The sequence below is a fragment of the Acomys minous genome, assembly GCF_964271855.1.
Source record: "Acomys minous genome assembly, chromosome: 6".
Classification (NCBI taxonomy): domain Eukaryota; kingdom Metazoa; phylum Chordata; class Mammalia; order Rodentia; family Muridae; genus Acomys; species Acomys minous.
The window spans coordinates 5513330-5540064 of record NC_140487.1 but is presented as its reverse complement, the minus strand read 5'-3'; the positions used below and the strand labels follow the sequence as shown (position 1 = coordinate 5540064).

The 26735-nt window shown below is 40.0% G+C and overlaps 1 protein-coding gene across 23 annotated transcripts in view; it reads right to left on the bottom strand.

Moving 5' to 3' along the window:
• Nucleotides 1–26735, bottom strand: part of CADPS2 (calcium dependent secretion activator 2) — a 506252-nt gene that overhangs the window by 199724 nt on the left and 279793 nt on the right. For all 23 annotated transcript variants that reach the window (XM_084784337.1, XM_084784356.1, XM_084784338.1 and 20 more), the window contains exon 8: nt 11452–11591. In XM_084784337.1, the coding sequence (XP_084640463.1) occupies nt 11452–11591 (140 nt within the window). The remainder of the gene's footprint in view (nt 1–11451; nt 11592–26735) is intronic.

The following is a 26735-nucleotide window of genomic DNA, read 5'->3' as shown; positions in this document are numbered from 1 at the left end:
TTTCTGCTAAAACACTTCTTTCAAAGCAGTTCCTATCTTACTTTCTGTGCATCTTTTTGGGTGCATATAATAGTGGCGCAGTTGTTGCAGGAGAAAACAACTCCTTTCAGATTGGATTTGAGGTCCATTCCCACAGGAGGAAAGTCACGCTTTGCACTGTAAACCTCCTCAACAGCTCGCAGCTGATGGGGTCATAGACCCTAAAGAGAAACTTTCTACTACTGTTCAGCTAAAAATGTATGTTGTCAAATAGGCATTAAGTAAGTACTCACGCTTACATGCACAAAGACGTATTCCTCCTAATCTACCCTCTTTCCTCTTTTGTGGAAGTGAGGGCAGCTATGGTATGCATATATTCAGCTCTTTAGCCCTTCTTGCCTTTGGCTGTTGCCTTCTAGTATACAGGACCTCTTCCTCACCAGCCCTGTGAGGCTCAGATTCCCTGAAGTCTCTGCAAATCCTGATGGCAGCGAGCCCACGCTGGAACCTCCTGTATCCATCCCTTAGTTATAAAGGTCCAGGACTCCTCTGCCTTTGACTGACAGTTTATGGTGTTACTTATTATTTTTCCTGATTCTTCTACTTTATTTGGGGGGGACATATTTTCATAAAGAATTTTTGAGTCTATTTAAATGCAGCAGAACAAACTTGATGGAAAAACCCAAAATACAGTATGACTATTTTATGAATTCAAGGGTCACAGTCATAGAAGAAAGCAAAGGATGTTTATTCATTTTATGAAAACAACAGGGAAAACCTCACAGATAGAATATCTCTATTTCTGTCTTGAATAACTTATGAGCAGTGGCTGTACAATACACTATTTTTAAAAATGAAAAAATTAGACTAGTATACATTCTGGACCACAGAAAATGTTGCTAAAACTTTATCCTATAGTTGAATATTTCATAGGTATGTCCCAGGAATAACTGTTCCAAGACAGTAGATATTAGAAATCTAGTTTTTCTATCAAAAGTTGGCAAGAAGCTTTTAAAAATAGTAAGAGAGCCTTGTTCTAGGGAATACTAAGTTGGAGAAAGAATATGTAATTTTATGATACCATATTTAGACTTGCTATATATATATATATATATATATATATATATATATATATATATATACACACACACTAAAGAGGCAGCCTATCATTCTTCTGTAGAAAAATAATATTGAAACAAATGACAAAAATGATATTGTATTAGACAGCACTAAAATTTGGAATTTATATCTGAACAATCTATACACTTAGTTGAACATAAAAGAATTAAGAACACAATTTCTCTATTGTCTTCTTTCTTTAACATAGCAAATGGTCACCCATGTGTTAACTAGCTTTCTGTTGGTATGACAAATTACCTGAATTAATCAACTTAAGGAACAAAGATGTGTTTTAGTTCAGTTTGGGCCACAGTCAGCTGGCTGCATTGCTGTTGGTCATGTGGTAAGACAGACAGAACACCATGGTGGGAAGCCATGGCAGACCAAACCTGATCATCTCTTGGAAGTCAGAGAGCAAAGAGATCAGGAGACCAAGGAAACAGCTGAGAAGAAGACAGATCCTTCGGGGCGTATCGCCAATGACCTACTTGTCCCACGTCAGCCCCATTCCTGTAGCTTCCACCACGGACCAGTCTAAATTAGTGTATTAATATAATTGATAAAACAGAGTCCTCATGATCTAAGTACTGCCCAACACCTCACTTCTGACTCGTACTATGCTGGGCATCAAGTTTCTATTCATGAGCCTTTTGGAAACATTACGAAAATGAAGCCATTATATTTTACCCAACAATTATTAATGGTAAACAATGACTTGAATGCTACACTCAAACCCAGCTGCAGCACAAGGTTCCTAACCTCTTAAATATCATACGGAAACGACTATGTAGCAAATCACACCCTAGGGGATACTTCCTGCTCAACAAACAAGAGCCTAGGACTTTAAAAAGTGACATCATAAGTTTTGAAAAAACCAAGATAGCTGGATCAAAGGAGAGCAAGCCAGGAGAAAAGGGATCCGCTGTGGTAGAGATGGGCAGGCTTCTTTAGAGATGGCTTTGTATAGGGACCTCATGGAAGAGAAGAATACATGAGGGTCAGCACTCTGCAGCACAGACAATGGCAAAGGGCTTTGGAGCTCTAATCACAACAGAATTAAGCTCTCCCAGTGGTTATTTTTATAAAATATTTATATTATAAAATTAGAATATTCAATTATATAAATGTCCTAGGTGCCATGATAACAATAAAATAAAAGTCACGTAGCCATTAAGTATTGAGTACGCTCTTCAGGCTTATGGATACCTTCTTAAAGTGAAGAACTTTATAAAACTACAAGAATAAATAGAAAAACACTGAAGATGAAGTTGAAACCGGCACAATGGGCTTGAAAAGGCAGTGGGCGTTAACTGTGTACCTCATAAATGGACACATGTTTAAAACTTTTAAAATTAACATTTAGAGTTAATAATAATACATTCATGAAAATGAGTGAGAATTTAAGTACTCTTATCATTAAAATGTTATGGAAACTAAAACACGAATTATCATGACAGCCATTTAATAGAATTTTAAAATAGTACCTAACATAAAAATTGTGTCCACTTAAATGAAGATAGAATTAAGAAAAAAGAAGTGAGGCAAAGGGAGAAATAGATTTCTTAGACAAAAGAAGCTTAAAGATGAGTTAGCAAGCCCAAAATGTTGGGGGGAAAAAAAGGAGGATGTGACTAGAGATCCTACAGTTGGCAGAGCCCAGGCCTCCCAGGTTACAGCCACCATGATCAAGAGGAATTGAGAGAGAACAGGTCAGAGACTGGGGGAATTTATTTAAAAAAACTGTTCCATTTCATAGCTTAAATTTTAATGTCCTCCCCTTCTTTTTCTTGTATCTCTACTTAAAATCCCACCTTAGGGTCCAGCACTGGCTGTGATATTCAGAACAGTGTGTGCTCGCCTGGCATTCCTATAGCACCCAGCACGTGTCAGCTACTGCTTGCTCTTCACTCAGGTCAGTTCCTCTACCACTTCCATTTTGCTTTTGAGAGAACTGATTTAGGGAGAGAGTATCCATTACCCAGAATCCCTCCTAAACATTAGATCATTATTCTGATTGTCACATGGCTCTCCTTGCTGTATGTAGTTTGTTTTATACATGTGTAATAAAATAAATGTGTATAAAAATATCTGAGAAACCTGTTTTGATAATGTTCCTGAATGTAAGCCTGGAGTACCTGGATGAGTTCTATGCATGTTACATTCATAGTGACTTGGCATCTGCATTTGTCCAGTTTGAAATAAGTGTCTTTCCTGTCTTGTTGGGTCTAAATTTCCAAATGAATTTCAATATCTATCCTATCTCAACTCTAATAACTTAACTTCTTTATCTTGATCTAAAATGATCTTATCCCCTAACCAACTAAACTTGGGTATAAAACTATACTGTCTTTGTCTTCAATGCCCCTCGGAGACTGAGAAGGAATAAAACTTAAATTCCTGAGTGAACCAGCAGTGTGGATTAGCAGCTTCCAAAATGTATAAATTGACTTAAGGCAGTTTACCTCCTGACCAGTCACCCAATACACTTTCTAATGTTGGAGCCTCATCTTCAGTTTCTGGCCTAATATCTCTGCCAGACTTGTTTGCAGGGAAGGAACTATTGAGGACTTACTTGTTTACCCTGACTTGGCAGAGTGTGGCTGTTGACTCTGCCTGCCTCTAAGTTGCCCATTTTTAGGCAGATTCTGCTTGAGGAAGGAACGAGGACATTTTGCCCAGTGGCTGGTTTGCCACTTTTGAAGCCGTGTCTATTATAAGGAGGGTCTTTAATGTCTACATCATTGCTATGGAATTTAGTATATTGATCCAAAACATGGGCATGTCAAATACTTGGAAGATTTTAACACAAGAATATATACCCTAAGTGTAACAGATAGATATGACTCTATTGATATATGTGGTAAAACAGTTGAATAAGGTCTTCAAAGGCCTCAGAGACACACAGACTATGGCATTTAAAGTTGTTCTTACAATCCTAAATTTCTTCCACAACAAGACAAGTTAACTCCTGACAACACCCAGCCGACCTCAAAGAAGATGGTTTGTCAGATTTTTAATAAACCGATCTTAATGAATTTCAATTAAAAGAAAAAAGTTTTTAGTTTAAAATCTGCATTCTTTCACTATATCACAGAAATAATGCGAGTATATTATGGAAATCTACAAAAGCAAAAGGAGAAAACTGTACCGACAATTTTGTTTGATGTTCTGTTATGTTCCGTGTAATTCTGTCTAAAGTTCATAGAATCTATTCTTAATACCCAGAATACAGTCAGTTGTATAATATGTGTTTCCAAGGTTGGTCTTATGTAATCAGAACCTTTCATAGCCTTATGAAAGCTAATCTTCTACTTCCTTTCTTTGCCTTGTGAGGACTCAAATTCTCAAACTGCTCCTCTCCCCCCACCCCCATATCTCACTTGTCCCGCTCCCAGAGCGCTCTGTATCCACTGTACACCCCATGGCCATGGAGTGGAGTGGAGTATGTGCTTATAAGAGTCAAAGAAAGGACTTACTGCATCATAGGCCTCTGGGACCTTTCATCTTTTTTAGTCCACTGTCACTATGCAGAAACAATGGACTATAGCAGAGAGAGAGAGAGAGAGAGAGAGAGAGAGAGAGAGAGAGAGAGAGAGAGAGAGAGAGAGAGAAACTTACCCATGCCACTGAGAGAACTGAGACCTGAATCCCAAGGGTACTGAATCCTGACCTAGCTTGGACTCGACATAACTAGCATAGTATTATCATCTATCTGGCCACCAGGTAGACAGACACATCAGATGCTTAACAAAATCCAAATATGAAAAATAAATTCTAAAGGCTTTCTACATTTCAAAAAATGGCTTGTCAATAAATAAATCCAAGATTTTTATTTTATTGACAATTAGTAATGATTTTAAACTTCCAGATACCATGCCATTGTACACCACAACCTTTTTATATTATGGCTTCAATTTAGAAAATGAAAGCAATTTCACTATCATTCTGTTTATTAGATTTTATAAAATTCAATACTTATTCTTCCTAAATAAAGTCCTTTAAAAACACTTCACGTTAATTAAGATGACCTGTGACTATACACAGGTGTCTTTTAATAGAAGATTAAAATAAAAGAGAGATGGTACCATACTCTAATTTCATTATCTTTCCTGAAAAGAAGTTAGTGTGTGTGTGTGTGTGTGTGTGTGTGTGTGTGTGTGTGTGTGTGTGTGTGTGTATAATTTAAAGGGTGTCCGAGAAGGGGATACTTTTTGATGCATGAGACAGAATATAATGCACACCAAGGTGTTCCAAGAAAGAATCCTAAATGAAATAATGAAAATTGAGTGTAAGAGTAAACATTTAATAAAGGAGAACCCAGGAGAATATAACAAATTAAAACATCTGGCTTGCTGATGGCTAAAGCTACTTCTGCAAGGTTTGTACCATTACCACATACTTGTTAGTATTTGTTAAGATTTAGTAAACCTAAAAAGTGAAAATACAGTTCTCCATGATTTAGTATGCAGAAGATGCCATGAATAGTGAAGGTATTTAGAAAGACAAACTGGCCTTTTGGCCTCTCCCCTTTATCACACTAAAATGTGATGGCTGTGCTGTTTCTGGAGGGCCACAGGCACTTCTCTTCTGCGACTGTATCTGGAGAAAGAAGTCAATCTGTGCTTGAGACCCTAGCAAATTCTTCGCCAGAAGTTCAGGCAATGGTACAGGCAGTAGGATACGCATGAGGTCAGAGTCATCCAGACTAAGGCACTGGATCTGGGAAGGCAAATAGCCCTTATGGGAATTTAGGTGAAGGTAAGAAGGCAAATGTGGCTATGGTAAAAAGGAGCTGAAAGAAAATTTATATTATATATAGGTTAATAATGAGAAATCAGTTTCCACTAGCAAATATCAGAGAGAAGACCAATGCTTTCTGAAAGGTCTGGACCCACCAAGCAAACCTGGGCATAGCACTCTTGTGCTCCTAACCAGCTGCAGGTCGTACATCTAAGTCAGAAGCAGCAGGTGACGCAACTACAACCCATTTATCATGAGCAAATGTGATGCTTGCATGTTAAGTGTGTGCTGAAAGTTTCATGTGGTGACATCCTGGCTCAAGAGCCTGACTGCGTGCTTTTGTTTTTTTGTTTGTTTGTTTTGTTTTTGTTCTTGTTTTTGGCAAGCACAGGGTCCCGGGCTGTCTGGAGTCCTCACAGGCATGAGGCCAGAGCAGGAAAGGTTCTTATCTTGTTTCCGTATCAGAAGCTGAGCCATTGCCTCCCATGGATAGAAATGATCTTAGTGTCAGTTAGAGAGTTACGAAGTAAATTAAAGTGGGCAACTTTGTTTTTGATAATTTCAAAATGATATAAACTATCTATACATTCAATAAGTATATGAAGGAATCAATTATGATTCTGCACAAAGAGGAAACTCCAGGACATATGGTTGAGGTTTTGTTTTTTATTGGGCTAGTTACCTGGGGTAAAAGCCTTCTACAGTTATATAATCAAGAGATTTCTAGTCATTCTGTTACAGAAGCAATAAGCTTCACACAGACTTCCGGCAGGTAACTGCTACAATGGCTCTACGTGTACGTGACAGGCAACTGCGGAGCCTTCTTCCTGCTTACTGGTCACACCTTTAGTTTTTGTCATAGGTAGACATATATTTCATTAGTCCCGTCTTACCTAAGCTTTCTTTTTGTGAAAAAAGGAAAGAAAGAAAGAAAGAAAGAAAGAAAGAAAGAAAGAAAGAAAGAAAGAAAGAAAGGAAAAGAAAGAACCTGAGCACTAGGAAAACACGTACGTAAAGGAAAGGCAGTATTTCTGAATTCCAGGTAATACCGCTGCTTGGCCACTAGGCTGCACTAAAGTGCCGTCCATTCGTTCAGAACACTTAGAGTCTCCAGCTCCTTCCAGAAGCGAAAACGCCAGAGTGAAGGCTGATCACCAGAAATCTAGCTGATAACTCATTTAACACTTTGTTTTTAAAGTAGTTGCTAGCATTTTTTCTTTGAAATATTACAAAATAACAAATGAATACAGTATTTTTCTAATAATTCATGGCAATGTCCAGTGCGATTTTAAAGGATGGTGTCATCATTAGGTTTATTTTCTCCAAAATTAAAACACATTTTTTTATGTGCATAGTCCTGCTTTAAAAAGACAGTAAAATGTAGTTACATAGTGATTACCTATTAGAAGCAGGAACTTTAGATAAGATATATTTTACTTTCTATATTAAAAAAACATATAATTTAAAATATAACATTTGAAAACTCTTTTTCTTAAAACTCTATGGAGTACACAAATACCATTTCCATTGCTAGTACTCATATTTGCATCTGCCCTTGACAGCACAGGATAGGCAGACACTGCAGGCTCGACAGGACTAAGCAGTGCACAGTTCAGGGGATACAGCATGCTACAGATAACACCAGTAGAAACATCTAAGGAGGAGGCTCCAGTAAGCCGCTTGTGATGGTGCCCTTGTAACCAGGCTGGGGGAGAAAGGAGCAGACAGGCAGATCCCTGGAGCTCACTGGCCAGCTAGTCTTGCCAAAAGGGAGAGTTCTGGGTCCAGTGAGCGACCTTGTCATAAAAACAAAACAAAAATAAACACACACATACACAAAACCAAACAAAGAACAAGGTAGAGAGCAACAGAGAAAAAGACTCCAACTTGACTTCTGGCTTCCACATGTACATATACAGGCACGTGCACCCATACAAACAAACACAAACCCACCCTAACTGGGGTCGGTCCATGGGTTAACCAAATGTGATAAATAAAACAGAATACATGTTAAGAGTCCTCACGAAAAACATTCTTTGTATCCTATGTTATTGAAAAAGAGAAGAGGTTCATAGGATCAGCACATGGGAGAATCAATTTCAAAATCTGACACGCTCTGAAGGCCAAATTCTAAACCTCCCCGGTTACTGTTTAATTTACTTAACTAACACCAACAAGTGTGCCGTATCTTAAAGATGAATTAATGTCTCTTTTAAGGTTGTATTTTCTTCTAGTTGTATTATTCATTACTTGTTTGTTAATTATTCATTTAGGATAAATTATTGATACAATACAATTCAGTCCCAAACAAATGCTATGAGCCCACTACTCCACATATGTAATTGCTTTAGTGTACAATAGAGGGTTAGGAGGCCCAGGGTTAGGCTTCCAGCTTCTTTTCAAATGTAACTGAGCATAATAAAATCCATTTAGGAAGAACTTTATGAGAAAATGAGTATATTTAAGCTGTGGGTCAAATCCAGTTTTCATGTATAAAATAAACCGAGGGAAGATATTTGGAATATTTAAAGCTGTTACCAAACAGGCATTTTAAGAGCCATAAAGATGTCTGGTGAGGGGCCTCCAACTGTCCCTGCTCTCACAACAGTGCCAAAAATTTTAATGCTGCTAAACCACAAATAAATAAATAAATAAACAAACAAACAAACACACACACACACACACACACACATTTGAGACAGGGTTTCTCTGTGTAGCCTTGGCTTTCTTGGACTCACTTTGTAGACCAGAGTAGCCACGAACTCACAGAACATCACCTGCTTCTGCCTCCTTAAGTGCTCGGATTACAGGTGTGCGCCACCAAGTCTGGCTGAATATTAGATTTGTTTTTAACTGACTCACTGTCATGGAATATTCTTCAAGGTGGTTGATGAATAGCATATTTATCTATTTTCATTTCTTGAATTCAACAGTTTTGCATGCTATAAAACTACAAAGATAACTGAGTGTTCAGAAATGACTCCTAGTACCTCCGCATGGTGGGACACACTGCTTTATGTGACCAGGGCATGGACACACTCTTGGTGCCTTCAGTGAGCCCTGGGCTCTATGAATTAAACTGACGGACTGTGACATCACCCTCTTCCTCCTCCTGTCACTTCCAATTTTGAGCAGAAGTCAATTGCAGAGCCATCATGGAGATCTTGGCTTAGTCAAATAAATGCAATAGAAACATTCTCACTGATGCAAAGGAAATCTCCACCTCCCTTTTAAGGAAATCTCCACCTCCCTTTTAAGGCAGTTAGACAGATGCATCTGTTTGGACGCTGCCTACACTAGAAGCTGCAGGTCAGAGCAGTAACTTCTTCCCATGGGTGACCGGGGCTGCAGACCTTCCTCAGGTCTTACTTCATGTTCAGTCTTTGTTCCAGACACAATCTGGGGGGTTCCAGGACTATTCAGTCTGCTCCTGGCCACTCTTATTTCTAGCCTCCATTCATAGGATCTTATTTGCAGCATCCATAAAGAGAAAGAGGCCACACAGCAAAAAACCAGAGAAACACACTAGTTCCTGGAACACGCTGTATACTTGATGTCATCGAATCTGAAACTCTGCTAGTCGCTAAGCACTTTAGAAAAATAGTGGTGTCTAGTCTCAAAGTTCTTGAGGCAAACCGTGGTGAACTTGCCACCGGGAGCTGAAAGCCCTCTCAAAATTCCTGCCTTTTGTAAGGTGCTTGTCCTATGACAGAGATGCCCTTCTTCCCCAGTGGCCATGTGCTGCACTTTCCCTTGACTTAAAATGTCAGATTTTAGTTCTAGGTACCATTGGGTATTAGGTCCAATGGGTTTCCATTGTCACTTTATTGTGTTTGCCAGTTGCTACTAATTATTTATATACAAGACAAAGTCCCTTCCTGGCTTTCCAGATAGGCTTGTGATTGTGTCTCCTAGATGAAAGAGGTGAGTCCTGAAGTACAAACTGATAGGGAGCAGGCAGGGGGACAAATCCAAGGCTGCTAAGTAGAGCATTCCAATTTTCAGGTGTACTGAGTTGAATCACAGCTAGCCTCCCCTTACATAAACACCTTAAGGGTATCACATTGTAGCCCCTGAGTTCCAGTCTCCCTTCTAAGAGAAATGGGTGGATAAATCCCTGCCCAAAACCCCACTTTATTTTGCTCATATTAACCAATGAGCTAATATGAAGCAGAAATTAGCTCTGCCTTTCTGTTGCAGATGAGATTTAAGAGCTTCAGACCCTCTTAGAGGAACGCACTCTTCACCCTGTGAAGTCTGTTGCTAAGCATCAGTGTACCACCTCAGCAAACCCTTTTCTCACAGTAATAAAAATGAGCAGTCTTGCCCAACAGCTGGCATTTGAATGAAGTGTTAACCTGAGAAAAATAAAAGTTTTTGAAAACTCATTTTATTTAAGACTTCCTAGCTGGGTGTGGTGGCACACGCTTTTAATCCCAGCAGTTGGGAGGAAGAGGTTGGTGGATCTCTCTGAGATCAAGGCCAGCCTCATCTACAGAGTGAGTCCTAGGACAGCGACAACTACTGAGACTCTTGACTTGAAGAAAAAAACAAAACAATGGCAGCAGAAAAGAGTTCAGACTTGGGTTCTGAACTGTTTCCTTACCAGTCACTGGAGAGAAGGAACCTCAGCAGCAATGAGCACCGTTCTATCAGACCACAGCAGGGCCCAGGTGAGGAGTGCCGTGTCTGTCAGACAACAGCAGGGCCCAGGTGAGGAGTGCCGTGTCTGTCAGACAACAGCAGGGCCCAGGTGAGGAGTGTGTCTGTCAGACCACGGCAGTGCCCAGGCGAGCCCCTCTTCTCCTCCTGCTTTCCCACCAGCAGTCTCCCGCCAGTACTGATTTAGTTTTCACTCTTATAGAAGATAAGCGCCCACCCCTCCCGGCAAAACCTGCACAGCCTTCTGTGTGACACACTCTTTTGTGTGTCAGTCTATGATACAGTCTATGAAGGGTTAACTAATTCTAGAGACCCGAACATCAGGTATGAGTCCGCTATTACCATACATGAATTGTGGAGAATATTTCCTAAAAAAGTTTTTCTATACATCTGTATAACTGATATGCTGTGACCGGAAAAGGCAGTGCAGAGGTTCCTCCATCTTGTATTCAGGTTTAACCTGAGCTTGGTCTCCTTGCCAACTCTATATTAGGACCTAAGGCCAAGATGCGTCAGTTCATTCATCTCAGCTTCTGTTAGCCTGCCTGCCTGTGTCACCCTCCAGCAACAGCTGTGGAGTGAGATGGAAGGATGCGTTTATTTTTCCTTTGTCTTAAAAGCATACTGTCCTAAGCACCTGAGTATAGTACCACGCAGACTTTCAAATGGCTACAAACTTTTTCAGAGTGGTCACATCTGATGGACTCCCCATAATAATATGATATCAACCCAATCAATAACTGTCATTTTTCAGTGCTAAGACAGTTGCGTTAAATGAGTACCTATTTATTTATAGAGATGCTAATAGATCGGCAAGGCAAACAACTTACTTCATGTCATTTTGTTGAGAAAACTCCATGTGAATGGCTGATACATTGGTTTCCTTCAGAAAGAGACAGAGTGAAACAGTGAAGTCCTGTGATCTGAGGGAAGACCACATTAAACACTCACCCACTATGCTTCATATGTGCTGGCTTATCCATGCGCACTGCCAATTTGATCTTTAAGTCGGAGTCCTGACTGTTCTTGGGAACTATCATTCGGTGTAGTTCTGCTGACTTGGAGCTATTGGAAGTTGGGTATAATATCACCTGTAAGCAACAAAAAGAAAACCTCTGAGTACATGATACCAAGTCCCTGGGAATCAGAACCAAAACCCTCTGTGTTTATTTTCTTATGTGAAAAGGCGTTAATACCCAAGTATGTCTATAAACCGAGTATGTATACAGACCACTGGACTCCCCTAACAATAGCAGATGGATTTTCCATACAGATTTATTTGCTTTTTGACAAGTATGTATTTTCATATTATCACATAATGATTGTTTGTATCATTTCATAATGAATTAATAGCACAGTATGTGGCATTTGAGCAGACAGTTGAAAAATACTTAATGGACACCTCTAATTTTAACACTACTGTAAACTTGGCACAGAAGTTCAGAAAGAAAAATTCTTTGAAATTACAGAGGTAAACAAAAAAGCAAACCAATTATTAAAGCTGCAAAAATATGTCTTGTATTTTAATACCATCCTTGTAAAATGGTATCAAAGAAAACCAACTCAATTATAGGTGGGAAGGAATGCTCACAACATGTTCTCAGTTCTCAATCAATACCAAACTAAGACTATATTCCTGACTGCCTGTTGTCAGCATTATCAAGATGACATTATAACTCAGCCAAAGTAATATTCTAATCAGGGCACCACATTAACAAGTGGTAAGTCGAAAACACCTCACTTTCCAAGGCCAGCTTAGGAAAGAGAAGTGTGCTCCTCTGATGTCACATGTCACATCAGTGAAGTCACACCTCTCCCCTTCATACAATCTTGACTTCTTCTAAACCCAGCCATATCCAAGCTTTAGGAGGCATGTTACGGCAGGGGGATTATACTTTGAGAGACAAAAACAGACCCGAGGTACAGCACACCATGACCTAAAGGATACATCCTAAAGCACCAGGAAAAGATTATGAAGCTGAAGTTTAGACATGAACTGAAGAATCATAAACATGGTGAGGTATGAGAAAATATCTTCAAAGCAAGAACAAAGGGCATCTTTCATATGCTGAAGTTTAATGTTTTCTCTTATCTTACATGTAAGTGGATGTTTTCAAGAAATTATATACAAGCTAAAGGTGTTCTTTTTCTCTAGGAAACAAGATAACCATAAAACTGTCTCAACCCAACCTCAGGCTGCTGGTTTCTGACTGCACACACCACACTGAGTCTGCACACACACACACACCACACTGAGTCTTTGCTCACGCCTTCCTAAAGGCCTTGCTGAGTTTAGAGTGTCTACAGACTCCAGCACACAAACGACACCCAAGAAGAGGCTAAAGGGCATTCTAGGCCTCTTCAGGATGATGACACACCCTAGCACTCACTCATTTCAACTGCTACAATAGCGGCTGCAATGCTGAATGAGTTAAAAAATGTGGATAGCTTTTGGCTCAAATGCGTGGACAAAGAAATACCATAATCAAGTAAATGGAGATTAAAATACAAGATACTAAGGCAAAGTGCAAAGTGTCATCGTAATGTTCCCAGCACATCTAGAAGGCTTTCCCATATTCCCGCTCTCCCTTTCTTAAAACATTAATTTAGCTTATGCGACCTTTAAATCTTATTCACTTTTAATTATTCTGCAATTATAGAAAAACATCCTGATTTTAAAATTTTCATGCAAGAAGGGAATACTTTCTTTGCCAAAAGTTCCATCGATTACAAAACAGTGCCTCAAAATAACTCCTTGTAGTGAAAGCACAGATTAGAGATAAACCCACAAACTCGGTGTTATCATCTCAGTCACAGTTTGTCTTTCTGACAGGTACTTATGACTGATATCGTTCAGTGTGCTCTCCAGTGACTAACTCTTGTCCAACTTGTGAGGAACAGAGAGATATGTAGGCACGTGGGTGGCTCACTGGCATCAAGAAGCCCAGGGCTTTTGATCCTCAGAACTGCCAGCGCTGGTAAACAACATCACTGTCCCTACTGCTACTCTGTCCCCAGATCAAGCAGTCAGATACTGACTACTTTGTTAATCTTGTGACATATTTATTACCATCAGTTTGAATCTTTTATTCAGTCATAAAAAAAATATTGCTTGTGTCACATCCACTCCTGACTCTGTTGATTGAGCGATCCTTTCCTTATTGGATTGTCTTAGCTCTTTTGTCAGAAATAAACTGGCTGCTGTGATTGGCTCAGCACTCGAGTCCTTGCCAGGCATGGACAGAGCCTGGGATTTCATTCCAAGATCCACAGAAAGTAGTGATTACAAAAGTAGACATGGCTGGGAATATTGGCCAAGATCTATAATACCGGTATGCAAGAGGCAGAGGCAGGAGGATCATATCCAAGTTGAAGGTCAGCCAGGGCTACCTAGTGAATTTCAGGCCAGACAGGTCTACAACACCAAGGCCTTGCCTAAAAAAACAATACAAACAGAACCAAAGCCACACACAGGACTAGAGGTAAAAGGACTTCATTCTGGGCTTACAGCTCCATCCTTTAGGACAAATGGGTTAATGGTTAAAGGTTATCACTGTCATGCATAAAAGTGACGTCAAACATAGGAAATATGTGTCTCAAAGAAAATTTTCCTGGCGAATTGTCTCTGAGCTGTCTTAACACTAGCCTGCAATAGTCCTTGGATTTCTGAATTTAGTTAACAGGAAATATGTTCCTCTGTGGGACTCTGCCATGGATATTACAAGGAAGGGGCTCCCCAGGTGTAGAGAGCTCCGAGGGCCACAAGGAATATAGGGCAGAGTAGCAGCCTAAGTGAGGTCTTGACCACTTCCTGTAGAAGCCGTCTTCACAGAGCCTGCTGGTTGGATTTCATCACTCTTCTTGTCACTCTTCCTGGACAGGCGCTTCTTGTTTTTTTCATCTTTTAAAGAGGAAATTAGGGCTTTCCTTTTAGTACTCTTGTCGCAGAATAGATTTGTGCAAGGGCAGGGTGGGAAGAAAGGGTGTGGCAGCAGCATGGAGGTTAGTAACAGGCTTCCTTGAGCTCTATCCAACCCCGACACAGACATTCGGCTGGATGTGATGACTCAGTGCCTTTCCCCCTGAGTGGAAATGAGTATTGGGTGAGGGAGGGGTGGTGGCTGCGGTGCTGGAAATGGAACTATCTGGTAGGTAGAAGCTCCGGCAACTCCACTGAGACCAGTGCTTTCTCCAGAGAACCACTGCTAGTGAGCAGAGGGGCAGCAGAGCGCCATCCTTCCTGGTTCTTTTGTACCGGAGTGTAAAGCTTCCAGCTAATGGCATGAACAAACAGTGCAGCATGTCTCAGTGGACTAAGAGGGTTAAGATAGATTTATTTCTTTTAACCTTTATATATATATATATATATATATATATATATATATATATATATATATGCTTCTGGGGTATTTTTTTTTTGCCACTCACACTTTAAATGTCTTGCCAGTTAACATGACACAAAAATGTTATGGTGTCTTGTCTTAAAGGCAACATATCTTCCTCACAGTAAATGGCAACATGACTTGTAATTTTGCTAAAAAAAATGTGATTAAGAACACAAGATTTTTTAAAGCCTAAAAAAACTGTCATATTTAATATACAAGATGAGTTCAGAGTTAAAAACCAAATGTCATAACCGTGCATTGTAGTAAATGGGGCTCATCAAGACGATTCTCTTAGAATCCACTAACACTGTCCTTCCAACCTTTCTTGTCTATTCAGATACCAGGATTAAAGAAAGACACACACACACACACACACACACACACACACACACACACACACACACACACACAAAGAGCCATGCATGTTCATCTGTTTTTTTAGCTGATTAATTACACTTTGTGACTACAGCACACACACACACACACACACACACACACACACACACACACACACACACACACCACTGAATGAAAAAAGCTAGAAGGCAGAGGATTTAGATAAAAAATTACAGCAATTTCTCAGAACTTTCTCATACACAACTCTGTTTTATTTGGGAGTTTGAAAGAACATGAGAGTGTGACAAAGCAGACACAGGTAGAAGACGAGAAGTAGAAGTGGGCTGTGTTGGAGCCTATCACAGCGGGACCTAGGCAAAAGCTCACAATTGTGACGCTTGACATTCTTACCAAGGCCACAGGGACCATGTCCTTCTTAAAGTTGGTTGGTCAGCTGTTTTGTTCCCTTGTCACCTAGACGTAGCCTCAGCTAACGTGGCTTGTTATCAAGATAGCTTCAGGCAGTGTGTAGAGTAGACACTCATTGCTACTCATGCCATACTAAATCACTGTGTCCTCAAAAGTTAAGGAGAAGCCCCTGTGTAACATCGCTGCTGTTTTGAGACAGTGTATTCTGTATCCCGGGCTGGCTGATCAATAATCAAGCTGATTGCTATGACACTGAATTTCTTACCTTCCGTCCTCTCTCTCCGCAGCGCTGGGGTAGCAGGCATGCCTACTTTAAGCCATTCTGGAGAGCTTGTATGTTACACAAACACTCTACCAAGCCTGACCAATTTTTTTAAGGAATAGGAAAGTTAGGACTAAATAATTCTAGCTAGAAGGCAAGGTCTTAGAAGAAGGTGCTGAAGAGTTGGTTTAGTGGTTAAGAGCATTTGGTATTCTAAAAGAGGACATGGGTTTAGTTCCAAGCACCTCACAAACAGCTGTAATGTAAGTTCCAATGGATCACAATCCTATCCTGGTCTTTGTGAGTACCAAGTTGTACATGCTGTGCGCACATATCCATGAAGGAAAACATACACATGGAAAGAACAAAGGAGTTCTCTTTGCTTGCAGGTCGAAGTGCAGCACTTGGCTATTCCTCCACCTGCCTGCTGCTGTGCTCGTTGCTGTGACAACGGACTGAGCCTCTGAAACTTCCAGGACCCTTGCCCATGGGACGGTGCCAGCCACATCTGGGATGAGTCTTCCCTCCTCAGTTCAATCTCCCTGCGGGCACCCCCACATGTCCAGAGGTGGGGAATGGCTATGTCCACGCTGACGGAAACAGCTATACAGCAGAGCTTAGGATAGAAAACAACTCTAGGACCGTGGAGCTGCCAGCTCAGCAATCCTCACCCATGGTAGGGTGGGCTTTTCAGTGATGGGCTTCCCATAAACAATCCCACCTACATTCCTGTTTGTGACCCCAGTGAAAACTCATTCATCAAGAATGTGATATACCACATCCTACGGGGGGAATATTGCCAGGGATAGTAACTAGTAAAAACTAATTATGATCAAATGGCCATCAAGAAGCTAAGTGTGGCAGGGCCCAAGAAGCAAGCTGGCTGGCTGAGTAGCAGAGCTGTCGAAGTCACTGGAAAGCTCAGTCTAAAAGAGATCAAGTGATGGCTTTAGGGGACATATTATCTCAGAGATATGAGAAAGACTTTATTCAAGTCTTTCATTCAAGTGGGCAAGATCAGGTAAGTTAGATGTGACTATTTCTGCTAAAGGATGCTGTTACAAAGGTGGGGGACAAGGACATGACAAGCAGGAAGGCTGTGCAGGCAAGATGAAGCTGGTATCTACTGACAGACCCAAAGGGAAGACTAGTGTTTTGCTCAGGAATCTAGGCTATCCATATCCTGTAGGTAAGACACAAGCCAAAGATGTTTCTAAGCAAGGAAGTAAGGAAATCAAATTCTCTCACTCTCAATTCAAGAAAAATGCCCGCTTTGCAGCTCAATGTAGCACAGAGAGGATTTATGTATAGTTAAGGACTCTTGTATCTGGCTACAGAGAGAGTGGTGTTAGAAATGCATCTCTGAAGCACACCCAGAAGGGACTAAACACGATGTCAAGACAGGTCATGCTCAGTTTTTGCTTTTTTTTTTTTTCTTCCCAGAGATATGCTTGAAACAAGGAGAATCAGAGAAAATGCCTAATGGATCTTCTCTCCAGATAAGTGAGGTCTATATCTCTTAACATTTTAGGTTCAACAGGCACTAAATACTTTAGTATATGGTATCTGTTGCCTGTGAACCTTTCAAGTACCTTGCTGTGAGTTTAGGACCTGGAGACAGTATATATTGTACAAGGACTACATGAATTTCCTTCAGCTCATAAACAGTACTTAGCAGAGATTAACTGTGAGCGTATTTTCTCAATTATCAGGGCTCCTATTGTGTGGAGTAGATGAAGTTGATGTTTTTTATTTTGTTTTGTTTTGTTTTTGTTTTTGTTTTTGTTTTAGAAAAACCAGCATCCTGAATTGGTAACATTTTCCAGTGTTTAATGCACTCAAGGTCACTTAGTCTAAATGATTTCTCCTTCGATTTAATATCAGGGCTTCCTGTCCTACTTAGTTGAAACAAACAAACAAAACACCTGTTCATTCTGGCTAATGAAATGATCTTTTGTATACTGAATGGTTAACACAAAGTCTCTGTAAACCTTATTGCCTTTGGGCTAAATCCAGTTATTTTTTTGTTGTTTTATTTTGTTTTAATTTTAAAGGTTAGAAACAATCCATAAGGTTAAAATATGGACCCGATCAAATGCCTGATCTCTTACCATATGTGTACTTTGCATATCAGGGAACAGTTCCTGCCTCCTATATCGGTTCATTTATTATTGTTTTACAAGAAAAACTGGTTTTGGAAATAACAAAAGAGAATGTTTAGAAAGGAGAGTATTGGGGCTGGAGGTGCAGTTCAATGGCAGAGCAGGTATTTAGCATGTACCATTGAGTCTGGCTCAATGCCCAGGACTGGAAACCTGAAAAATAAATTAAAAAGGAAACTGGTATTGTTCTAATTATATATTCTTTCTTGCCATTAGCTTGTCAAATAATAGAAATGAAGAGCTTTGTTACTTCCACAATAGGATATGGAGAATTGGGCACGAAAAGAAATATAAGGTGTGAAAAGCGATTCCCTATTTTTTTTCTGATATACAGGTACTGAATAATGGTCTCCTGTGGGAACAAGCATTTAGCAGGTGGGGAGCACGGGGCTCCTGTGTGGTAGCTACAGAACCGGTCTGCAGTACAAAGATGACTACGACAGAAGCCTTAAGTCATTTTATTTTTTCATTTTGACTGAAAGTGCATTTAAGGTATGCAGTGTGATCTTTTGATATATCGACGTAACTGCTCACCATGGTGAGGGTCATTAGCTTATGCATCTCTTCACATTACTATTTTTGTTATTTTTAGAAATTGAAAACTAATGAATGTGAGTATTAGTGGCGTACCCAATGGAATTCAGCATATTAAAAAGAAAGACGTGTTGTCATTTGGAACAACATGGGTGGGTGTAGAGAGCATTGTGCTAAGTAAGAGCCAAAACCCAGATGATCTTATATGTGACTGTAAGTCCAGTTCATGCATATACGCTAGAAAGGGCTTCACTAAAGGCTGGGAAAGAAGAGGAAGAGATAGGAAAGAAAAGGAAGGGAAAGAAAAGGAAAGGAATTAGTAGCTGTGAGGAGTGGTCTCCAGAGATGAGCCTCCTAGTTGGCTATTCAACGCCAAGTGGTCATCCCTAAAATTCATACACATACAAGCAACACTAAAAAGACTGAACAGGTTATAGTTATATATTTAGGCATATACTTATTAGCAATTATTATTATTTTATATATTATAAGTATATTATTATACTTAAGTAGTAATATATGTATGTTACATATTATATGTAAATAATACGTATGTATGTGCAATGTGTATGTGTTCATAGGGGACTGGAGGGAGAAAAGGAGAGAAGGGGAATGGAGTGATTAAATTTTACTTTACAGAAATGTACAATATGTGATTTTGAGCAGTTTTGTTGCTGTTGTTTATTTTTTTCAAAATAGGATCTCTCCGTGTATCACTGGGTGGCCTTGAAATCTGCCTATCTCTGCAGATCTCCTGAGTGATGGGATTAAAGGTGTATCCCATCATATCAAGTGAGTTAGATCATTACTTGAAATGTCAAAATCATTTTAACTGTGGTCCTTTGGGTTTCTATTATAACACTCAGCAAGTAGTAGTAGTAGTTGTTGTTGTTGTTTTGCTTAAGTATGGTTTTCCCAAACACAGATGTATAGAAACAAAACTGAAAATCTAAAGGGAATAATTTTATCAAAGTATGTAAAACAAAAAACTGACAGCTCACATATGAAACTGTCATCTTTCCCTTTCTGGGAGTTGATAAGGAGAATATTAACTTTGCTAAGATGCCTGGGACCATCATCTAAACTGCCATGTTACAGGACAAAAGGGAGTTAGGGTTTCAAAAATTAAGGGTGTTTGTTAATTAGGACATTGTTCCATTTATCCAGGAGGGGCTAATGTACTCGCCAAAGGGATTGTGTGTATTCTGGTGTGTGCAGTGTGCTCGTGTGTGTGTGTGTGTGTGTGTGTGTGTGTGTGTGTGTGTGTGTGTGTGTGTACATATGTGTTTAGGTGCACTGTGTGCTTGTGTACCTGCATGTAGAGGTCAGTTTGAGGTGTCTTCCAATAGTCATTCTCCATCTTCATCTATTTATTCAAATAGGATCTCTCAGCAATTCTGAGTCTCACAGATTGGACCAGACTAGCTGGCCATCCCTGCCACTGCAGTGCTGGGATTCTGTGCTCACTGACCTGCCCAGGTGCTAGGTGGGAAAACTCAGGTTCTCATGCTTGCAAAGCAAGGACTATACCAACCCAACCATCTCCCAGGTATTCCATAGGGGATCTATATGTGACAGGAAAGGGGGTCAGAGTTGGACGTGTGAATGGTAGAGGCTTGGCCACTCATTGCTGGCTTCGGAAATGGAAGAAGGCCAAAAGCCAGAGGATGCCGAGAGCCTCCAAAAGACAGAGAAGGAGCTAGCTGCAGGTAGCATTCCCTTCTAAAGGGATGTAAACTAGACACCCTGACCCAGCCCACAGGGCATCTTAACTTTATGACCTTTGTTATAATTTGCCTTTTTGTTGCTGTAACAAACATCATGACCAAAAACAACCTGGGAAGGAAAGGATCGGCATGGCAGCTTACACTTCAGCGTCTCATGCTATCGTTTGGTCAGGTCAGGAACTCAATGTGAGCAGAGCTGGGAAGCACAGAAGAAAGGTGCTTACTGATTCTTTTATGGATTCGTCAGCCTCAGCTTCTTTTCCATCCAGCACCGTCTGCTCAGTGGTGCCATCCCCACCGTGTGCTGTGTCCCCCAGCACCAACCATTAATCAAGAAAGCGACCCCAGTCATGCCTACAGGCCAGTCTGATGGAGCATACTCCTCAGCTGAAGTTCCAACTCACCATATGGTTCTGGTCTGTATCAAGTTGATAAAAACTTGCCAATATAAATTTTAACTTACATGGTGAAGAACATAGCTTGTTTAAAGTCACTACATTTTTAATAATTTGTTACTGCAAAATAAGAAATTAACAAACTTCAGGAATTCCTTGTTTTTAATAGCTGAGTAGTGTTGGCTCTGTTTATTAACAATTAAACTTTATTATACAACCCAACTAGCATATACAAGAAGGAAAAAAAGATTAAAGGGACAGAAGAGTAAACCTCCTGGAATCCGTCGGCAGGACGGGTCCTTAGGTGTCTCTGTCCCACGAGCTGGTCCGGTCCCTTCCTCTTTCCGCGCCTTGCTCACCTTCTCTCAACCTCTTGTTTTTTTCCTCACCACCTTCTCAGTCACATGCAAAGGGCGGTCTCCTCCTCCCTTCGAGGGTCAATTAGGAAAACAATAGCCACGGTGGGGTTCCCAGGTAGGCTTCCTGAATTCCAAGCCCTGGAAGGCTCCAAACAGTCTCTCACAAGGTATTTATGGTGTGCCCCAAGGGTAAAGCCCGCCAAGACTGCTTCCACCTGTGACAAAGCTTAATCTTTCCCACAGAGTAGTATTCCATAGTGTAAATGTAGCACAGTTTCTTTATCTATTCTTCTACTGAGGGACACTTAGGCTGTTTCCATGTTCTGGCTATTATGAATAAGGCTGCTATGAACATGGTTGAGCATATGTCCTTGTGTGCTGGAGCACCTTCTGGGTATATTCCAAGGAGTGGAATAGCTGGGTCTTGAGGAACCCTTATTCCCAGTTTTCTGAGATAGCGCCAGATAGATTTCCACAATGGCTGCACTAGTTTGCATTCCCACCAGCAATGAAGGAGTGTTCCTCTCTGTCCACATCCTCGCCAGCACTATGTCCCCTAGATGGGGAGGCATGGTGGCACTCAGAGGAAGGATAGCAGGCTACCAAAAAGAGACTTGATACCCTATGCGCATATACAGAAGGAGGAAGTCCCCCTCAGTCACAGTCATAGAGGAGGGGAGTAAGGGGAAAATGGGAGGGAGGGAGGAATGGGAGGATACAAGGGATGGGATAACAATTGAGATGTAATAGGAATAAATTAATAAAATGTAATAAAAAAGTGTATAAAAAAGAAAGAAAAAAACTAATAAACAATGAAAGCTGAATTTTGACTGGGAAAAGAAACCCTCACGGATTAAACGGTATCTTTGTATGCAGATTTCTATTACCAACTATATCTGCTTACCAATGTGTGTTTATTTCTGTCATATTATTTTACTTTAAGAAAGATATAAATATAAAATGTGTATGTGTGTGAGCCTGAGTGAGTTTAGTGAACCATATGTGTTCAGGAGCCTTCAGAGACCAGAAAAAGGCTTTGGAGCCTACTGAGCTGGAGTCACAGGAAGTTGAAAGCAACCATGTGGCTGCCGAGAACTGCAAGTGCTGCTCTTTATTATTGAACCATCTCTCCAGACCTTCCTGCTATGTTCTTAAAGGGCTGTGCCTGTATTAAATGTTTCAGATATACTGTTTTATCTTGTACTTTAGTCATAATTGTAATTAAAGCAAAATTTTAAACTTTTATTGTAATAAATGCAAATATTAAAAAATAAAAAGCTGAAATAACAAGAGTCATCACACATACTTCTAACAATTTTCATGTTCTGTAGTGCCAAATTATCAAAGATTATTTCTTCAATTCAAAGCTTTTTTAACATATTCTGAAAGATGTAATCAAGCTTGTCAGTGACTCTATTTTTCATCGTTCAATTAAGAATATTGGGCTTTTTCTTTTTTATACATTATTTTTATTGCCTGAAAAGTATTGATTTTACACTTCTCTTTGGAAGAAATACTGTATCCGATCATAGAGACATCTATGTTTTTAAAAGCAATCTAGACAGGAAAGCATTCTGATTACTTTTGATCTATTCCCCTTAGCCATCAATTATGAATGGCCGTGACCTTTGCATACACTTACAGATACAGTTTCCATCATGGGCACTGCATGAGCAGCTTTATTATGCTTTAAAAAAACCCAACTAGCCTGGTTATAGTAATGCCTGCCACTTATAAGACCCTTTTAGAGTGCTGCAGAATGATTTATGAAATTTAAATTAATTTTCACATTACCCTAAAAAGCTGGTCATTATCTTGTTATGTAAATAACTTGACACTGAAGTGAAAGGAAGAGCTAAGGAAGGTTATTCCAAGACAATATCACACACTTTCAGCTTCGCATCTCTTCCTTAGCCTAATGCATCACCCCTTTAATTATTTCGCAAACACTGCATGAATGTGCTTGGCTTTGTTCTCACCATTTGGGTATTAAGTGTGATAAAATTTCTTAGAGCCAAGTTGATTGCTGTGTATCTGCAACATGACGCTAAATGGAAGAGCAGGTTAGCAACAAAATATGGATACCGCCATCCTTAAACTCAAAAAGTGTGAGGCATACAATGGAACAAAGTATTCTAGGGTTGACTAATGCATTTACAGACTATAGATTGCTGCCAGTATTTTTTATTAAAAACTAACTGCCACTCCGAAAGGTGTCAGAGAACTTTTATTGTTCAGTGAAGTCTATGCAGGGGCTAAAAGTCACAGCTGAAATATGATAAAATAAGACTAATGAAAACTACCAATCTACCGTTTTAAAGGTAGGGTCAGAAGAGTCAGGAGCTCATGCAAACAACTGGGAAGGAAAACTGAGGACTGCTAGGTTAAGGAAACAGAATTAATACAAAGTGGTATGAGATAAGATGCTAAGGTAGAGTCCAGAAAGGGAACAGGAGGCAGGGAAGAAGACCCCGAGAGCAAGCACAGAAGGCTTGTGTCCTTTCACGTGCTCACAGCTACTGTGGGAGACTCTGTTCCAGAACTGATGTCATGTGTAAGTTTCAAGTTGTTCATTTTATGCTGGGAAAAAACCTCCAACAGATCTGAATCTTGTACCTTTTAAAAGACTGTCTTTCTGGCCTTCAAGCTACACAGAAAAGTGAGCTAGCTGCACATCAAAGGACACAGGTTTTGCTGATGTGCGGCAGCCAAGCTGCATGTTCTCATCCAGTAGAATCATCAAACAGAAGTTGCATGTCCATTTTATAAGATATGATAATTTTATATTATTAACAGATACTTTGTGTTCCCGTGGTGAGCGATTTTAAGATTTATCACATTAGAACCATTACTAACTACAGTTATTGAGATGCGAAATAGATCGCCAAAAGTCACTCATCCTGCACGACTAAAAACTTGTGCCACTTGACTTGCACCTCTTCATTCGATGCAAAATCAAGCCACCATCTATTCTGTTCCAAGTCTGACTTTAAGCTTGCATAAACAAGGGGTAGGATACTGTATTTGTCTCTCTAGATTGGCATATTTCACTGAGCTGTAACATTTTCTAGATTCATCCCTGTTGTTGGAAATGATAAGATTTCTTTCTCTTTAGGATGAAGAATATTCCATTTTTAAATAAAAAGCACTAATAGTCAGGGGAATCACTCTGGTGCTTTCTCAGAAAACTGGGAATAGTTCTACCTCAAAATGCAGTTATACGACTCCTAAGCATATACCCGAAAGATAGCCCACCATACAAGGATATTTTCTCAATTATGTTCATAGAAGTTTTAGTTGTAATAGCCAGAATCTGGAAACAAATTAGTCCCTTAACCAAAGAATGGATAAAGAAACTGTGGTACATTTACACAATGGAATACTACTCAGCTATTAAAAACAAGGAAATCTTGAAATTTGCAGGCAAATGAATGGAACTAGAAATGATCATCCTGAGTGAGGTAACCCAGACCCAGAAAGACATGCATGGTGTATACTCACTTATAAGTGGATATTAGCCCAACATAGATGTCCTCTGATAGACTCCACCCAGTGGGGGATCGGGACAGAAGCCTGGACTCTCTGCTGGACTCTGGGTGTAGCATTGAGAATAGTGTGGAAGAATGGGGGGGGGGATGAGAGGACTCACAGGGTTCAGGAGCCCCACAAGGAGACCATCAAGGCAGGTGGATCTGGACTCAGGGGTCCTGCACAAACTGTTGCACGAACCAAGGATGATACATGCAGCAAACCTAGACCCCCTGTTCAGATCTAGCCAATGGACAGTTTATTTTCCAGGATTGTAGGGAGAGTGGGGACTGCCTCTGACATGAACTCTGCTGCCCCTGATTTGATCACTTCTCCTTGGTGAGGATACCCTGCGGGCACATTAGGAAGAGGAAGCAGGCTATCTGGATGAGACCTGATAGGCTGTGGTCATATGGTGGGGAAGGTGGTCCCCTTCTGTCAGAATTCTAGGAGAGGGGAATAGGGAGGGAGGGTGGGAATGGGAAGGCACAAGGGCAAGAATAACAATCTGGATGTAATATGAATAAATTATAATGAATTAAAATTAAAGTCAAAAAAGAAAGAGAAAAAAAGAATATACTGTATCCACCTTTTTCCTGATTATTGTGTGAATGTAACCATTGTTCCGGAATGGAGGAAGGGTCTCAGACAGAATGTATCAACTTATTCTAAAATTTATAAGGCAGATCAAAGTATCTGAAATAATTACAGCAGAGACAAGGGAGTGGAGAGGAGGTTCTATTTCAAAGTTGGGAGATGCTAATTACCTGATTTCTACATTAATTACAAAGCTAATCTCACCATGACAGCACTGTATTGGCATCAATATAGAGAAACAGAAAAATAGAACACAGAATCCAGAAAAAGACTCCCAGAAATGGAGACAACTGATTTTTCAATATGGGCATTAAGTGAATGCCTTTTCCACATTTATGTAGATTGGTGATTTGTATTGAGAAATATGGTTCTTAAATCTTTACGTAGCTCTTGATTATAAATTAATTATGAATCAACCCAAAATTCAAAGAGTTAAATCTGAAAGCACTAAAACTTTCAGAAGAAATCAATGAATTCTGAGTCTGAGTTTGGCAAAAATGTCTTAGATATAGCATTATGAGCATAAGTCATAAAGGAAGAAAATTTATAGAGTGGACTTTAACAAAAGAAATTCTGGTTTTTTTTGTAGCAAATTATAGATTATAAAAGACAAGTAAAGACTAGAAGAAAATATTTGTATCTATAATCTAGTAGTTGACATGTAAACAATATACGAATCTTTCCAAGATCAAAATGAATAAACAAGCAACATAAACTTGGAATCCCAATAAAAGCCAGAAAACTAGACAGGGGCCACTGGATAGATGTGCATGTGTGGGAATGGAGAAGGCCCAAAGGCCCAAAGGCAGAGCCCAGAACACAATACAGGTTACGGTATGAAGGCGGAAGGGAGGATATGGGAGATGGGTAGGCAGACATAGCAGATGCAAGGGTGGGAATACCCAAAATGGAATAGAAAATCCGTATAGAAACATTTCCCAAACTTATTTTTTTAAAGTGTTTGACCAGAGATACTCTATATGGGGCCTGGGAGTGGGAACAGGCAGGATTAATGCTCCTCCCCCCAAACCATAGGCTATTAAACAGAACTTCCAGTGTCAAGCACGGGATACCCTCTACAGGTAGTTGGACAGGGAGGTCCAGGTGGACCCTAAACGACGCAGGCCACTGCTATTGATCTTGGTTGCCCAATAGAACGTGACGTTAAGAGCCTATAGCTGAAGACACCATACACTTTGGCCATAGACCTTGGTGAGATAAAGCTGGACGCTTCCTTCCTGCAGGTGAGCTTTCTTATTGGCAGAAGATATTATGTAAACTGTGAGTAAAGTCAGTCTTATGGAGATGTGAACTCTGGAAAAAAATAATAATGACAGGTCTGCCAAGATGTACACATTGGCACAACACTGGGATGGATGCTATAGCAGTAATTAATTGCTTTTTGAGTTCTCTTAAGAAATATCTCAATACAGGATTTTTAAAAGATAGATTTTTTTTTGTGTGTTTTTTTTTTCAGTTCAGAAAAATGGTAGCGCATTCCAAAACAACAAAATGAAAGGT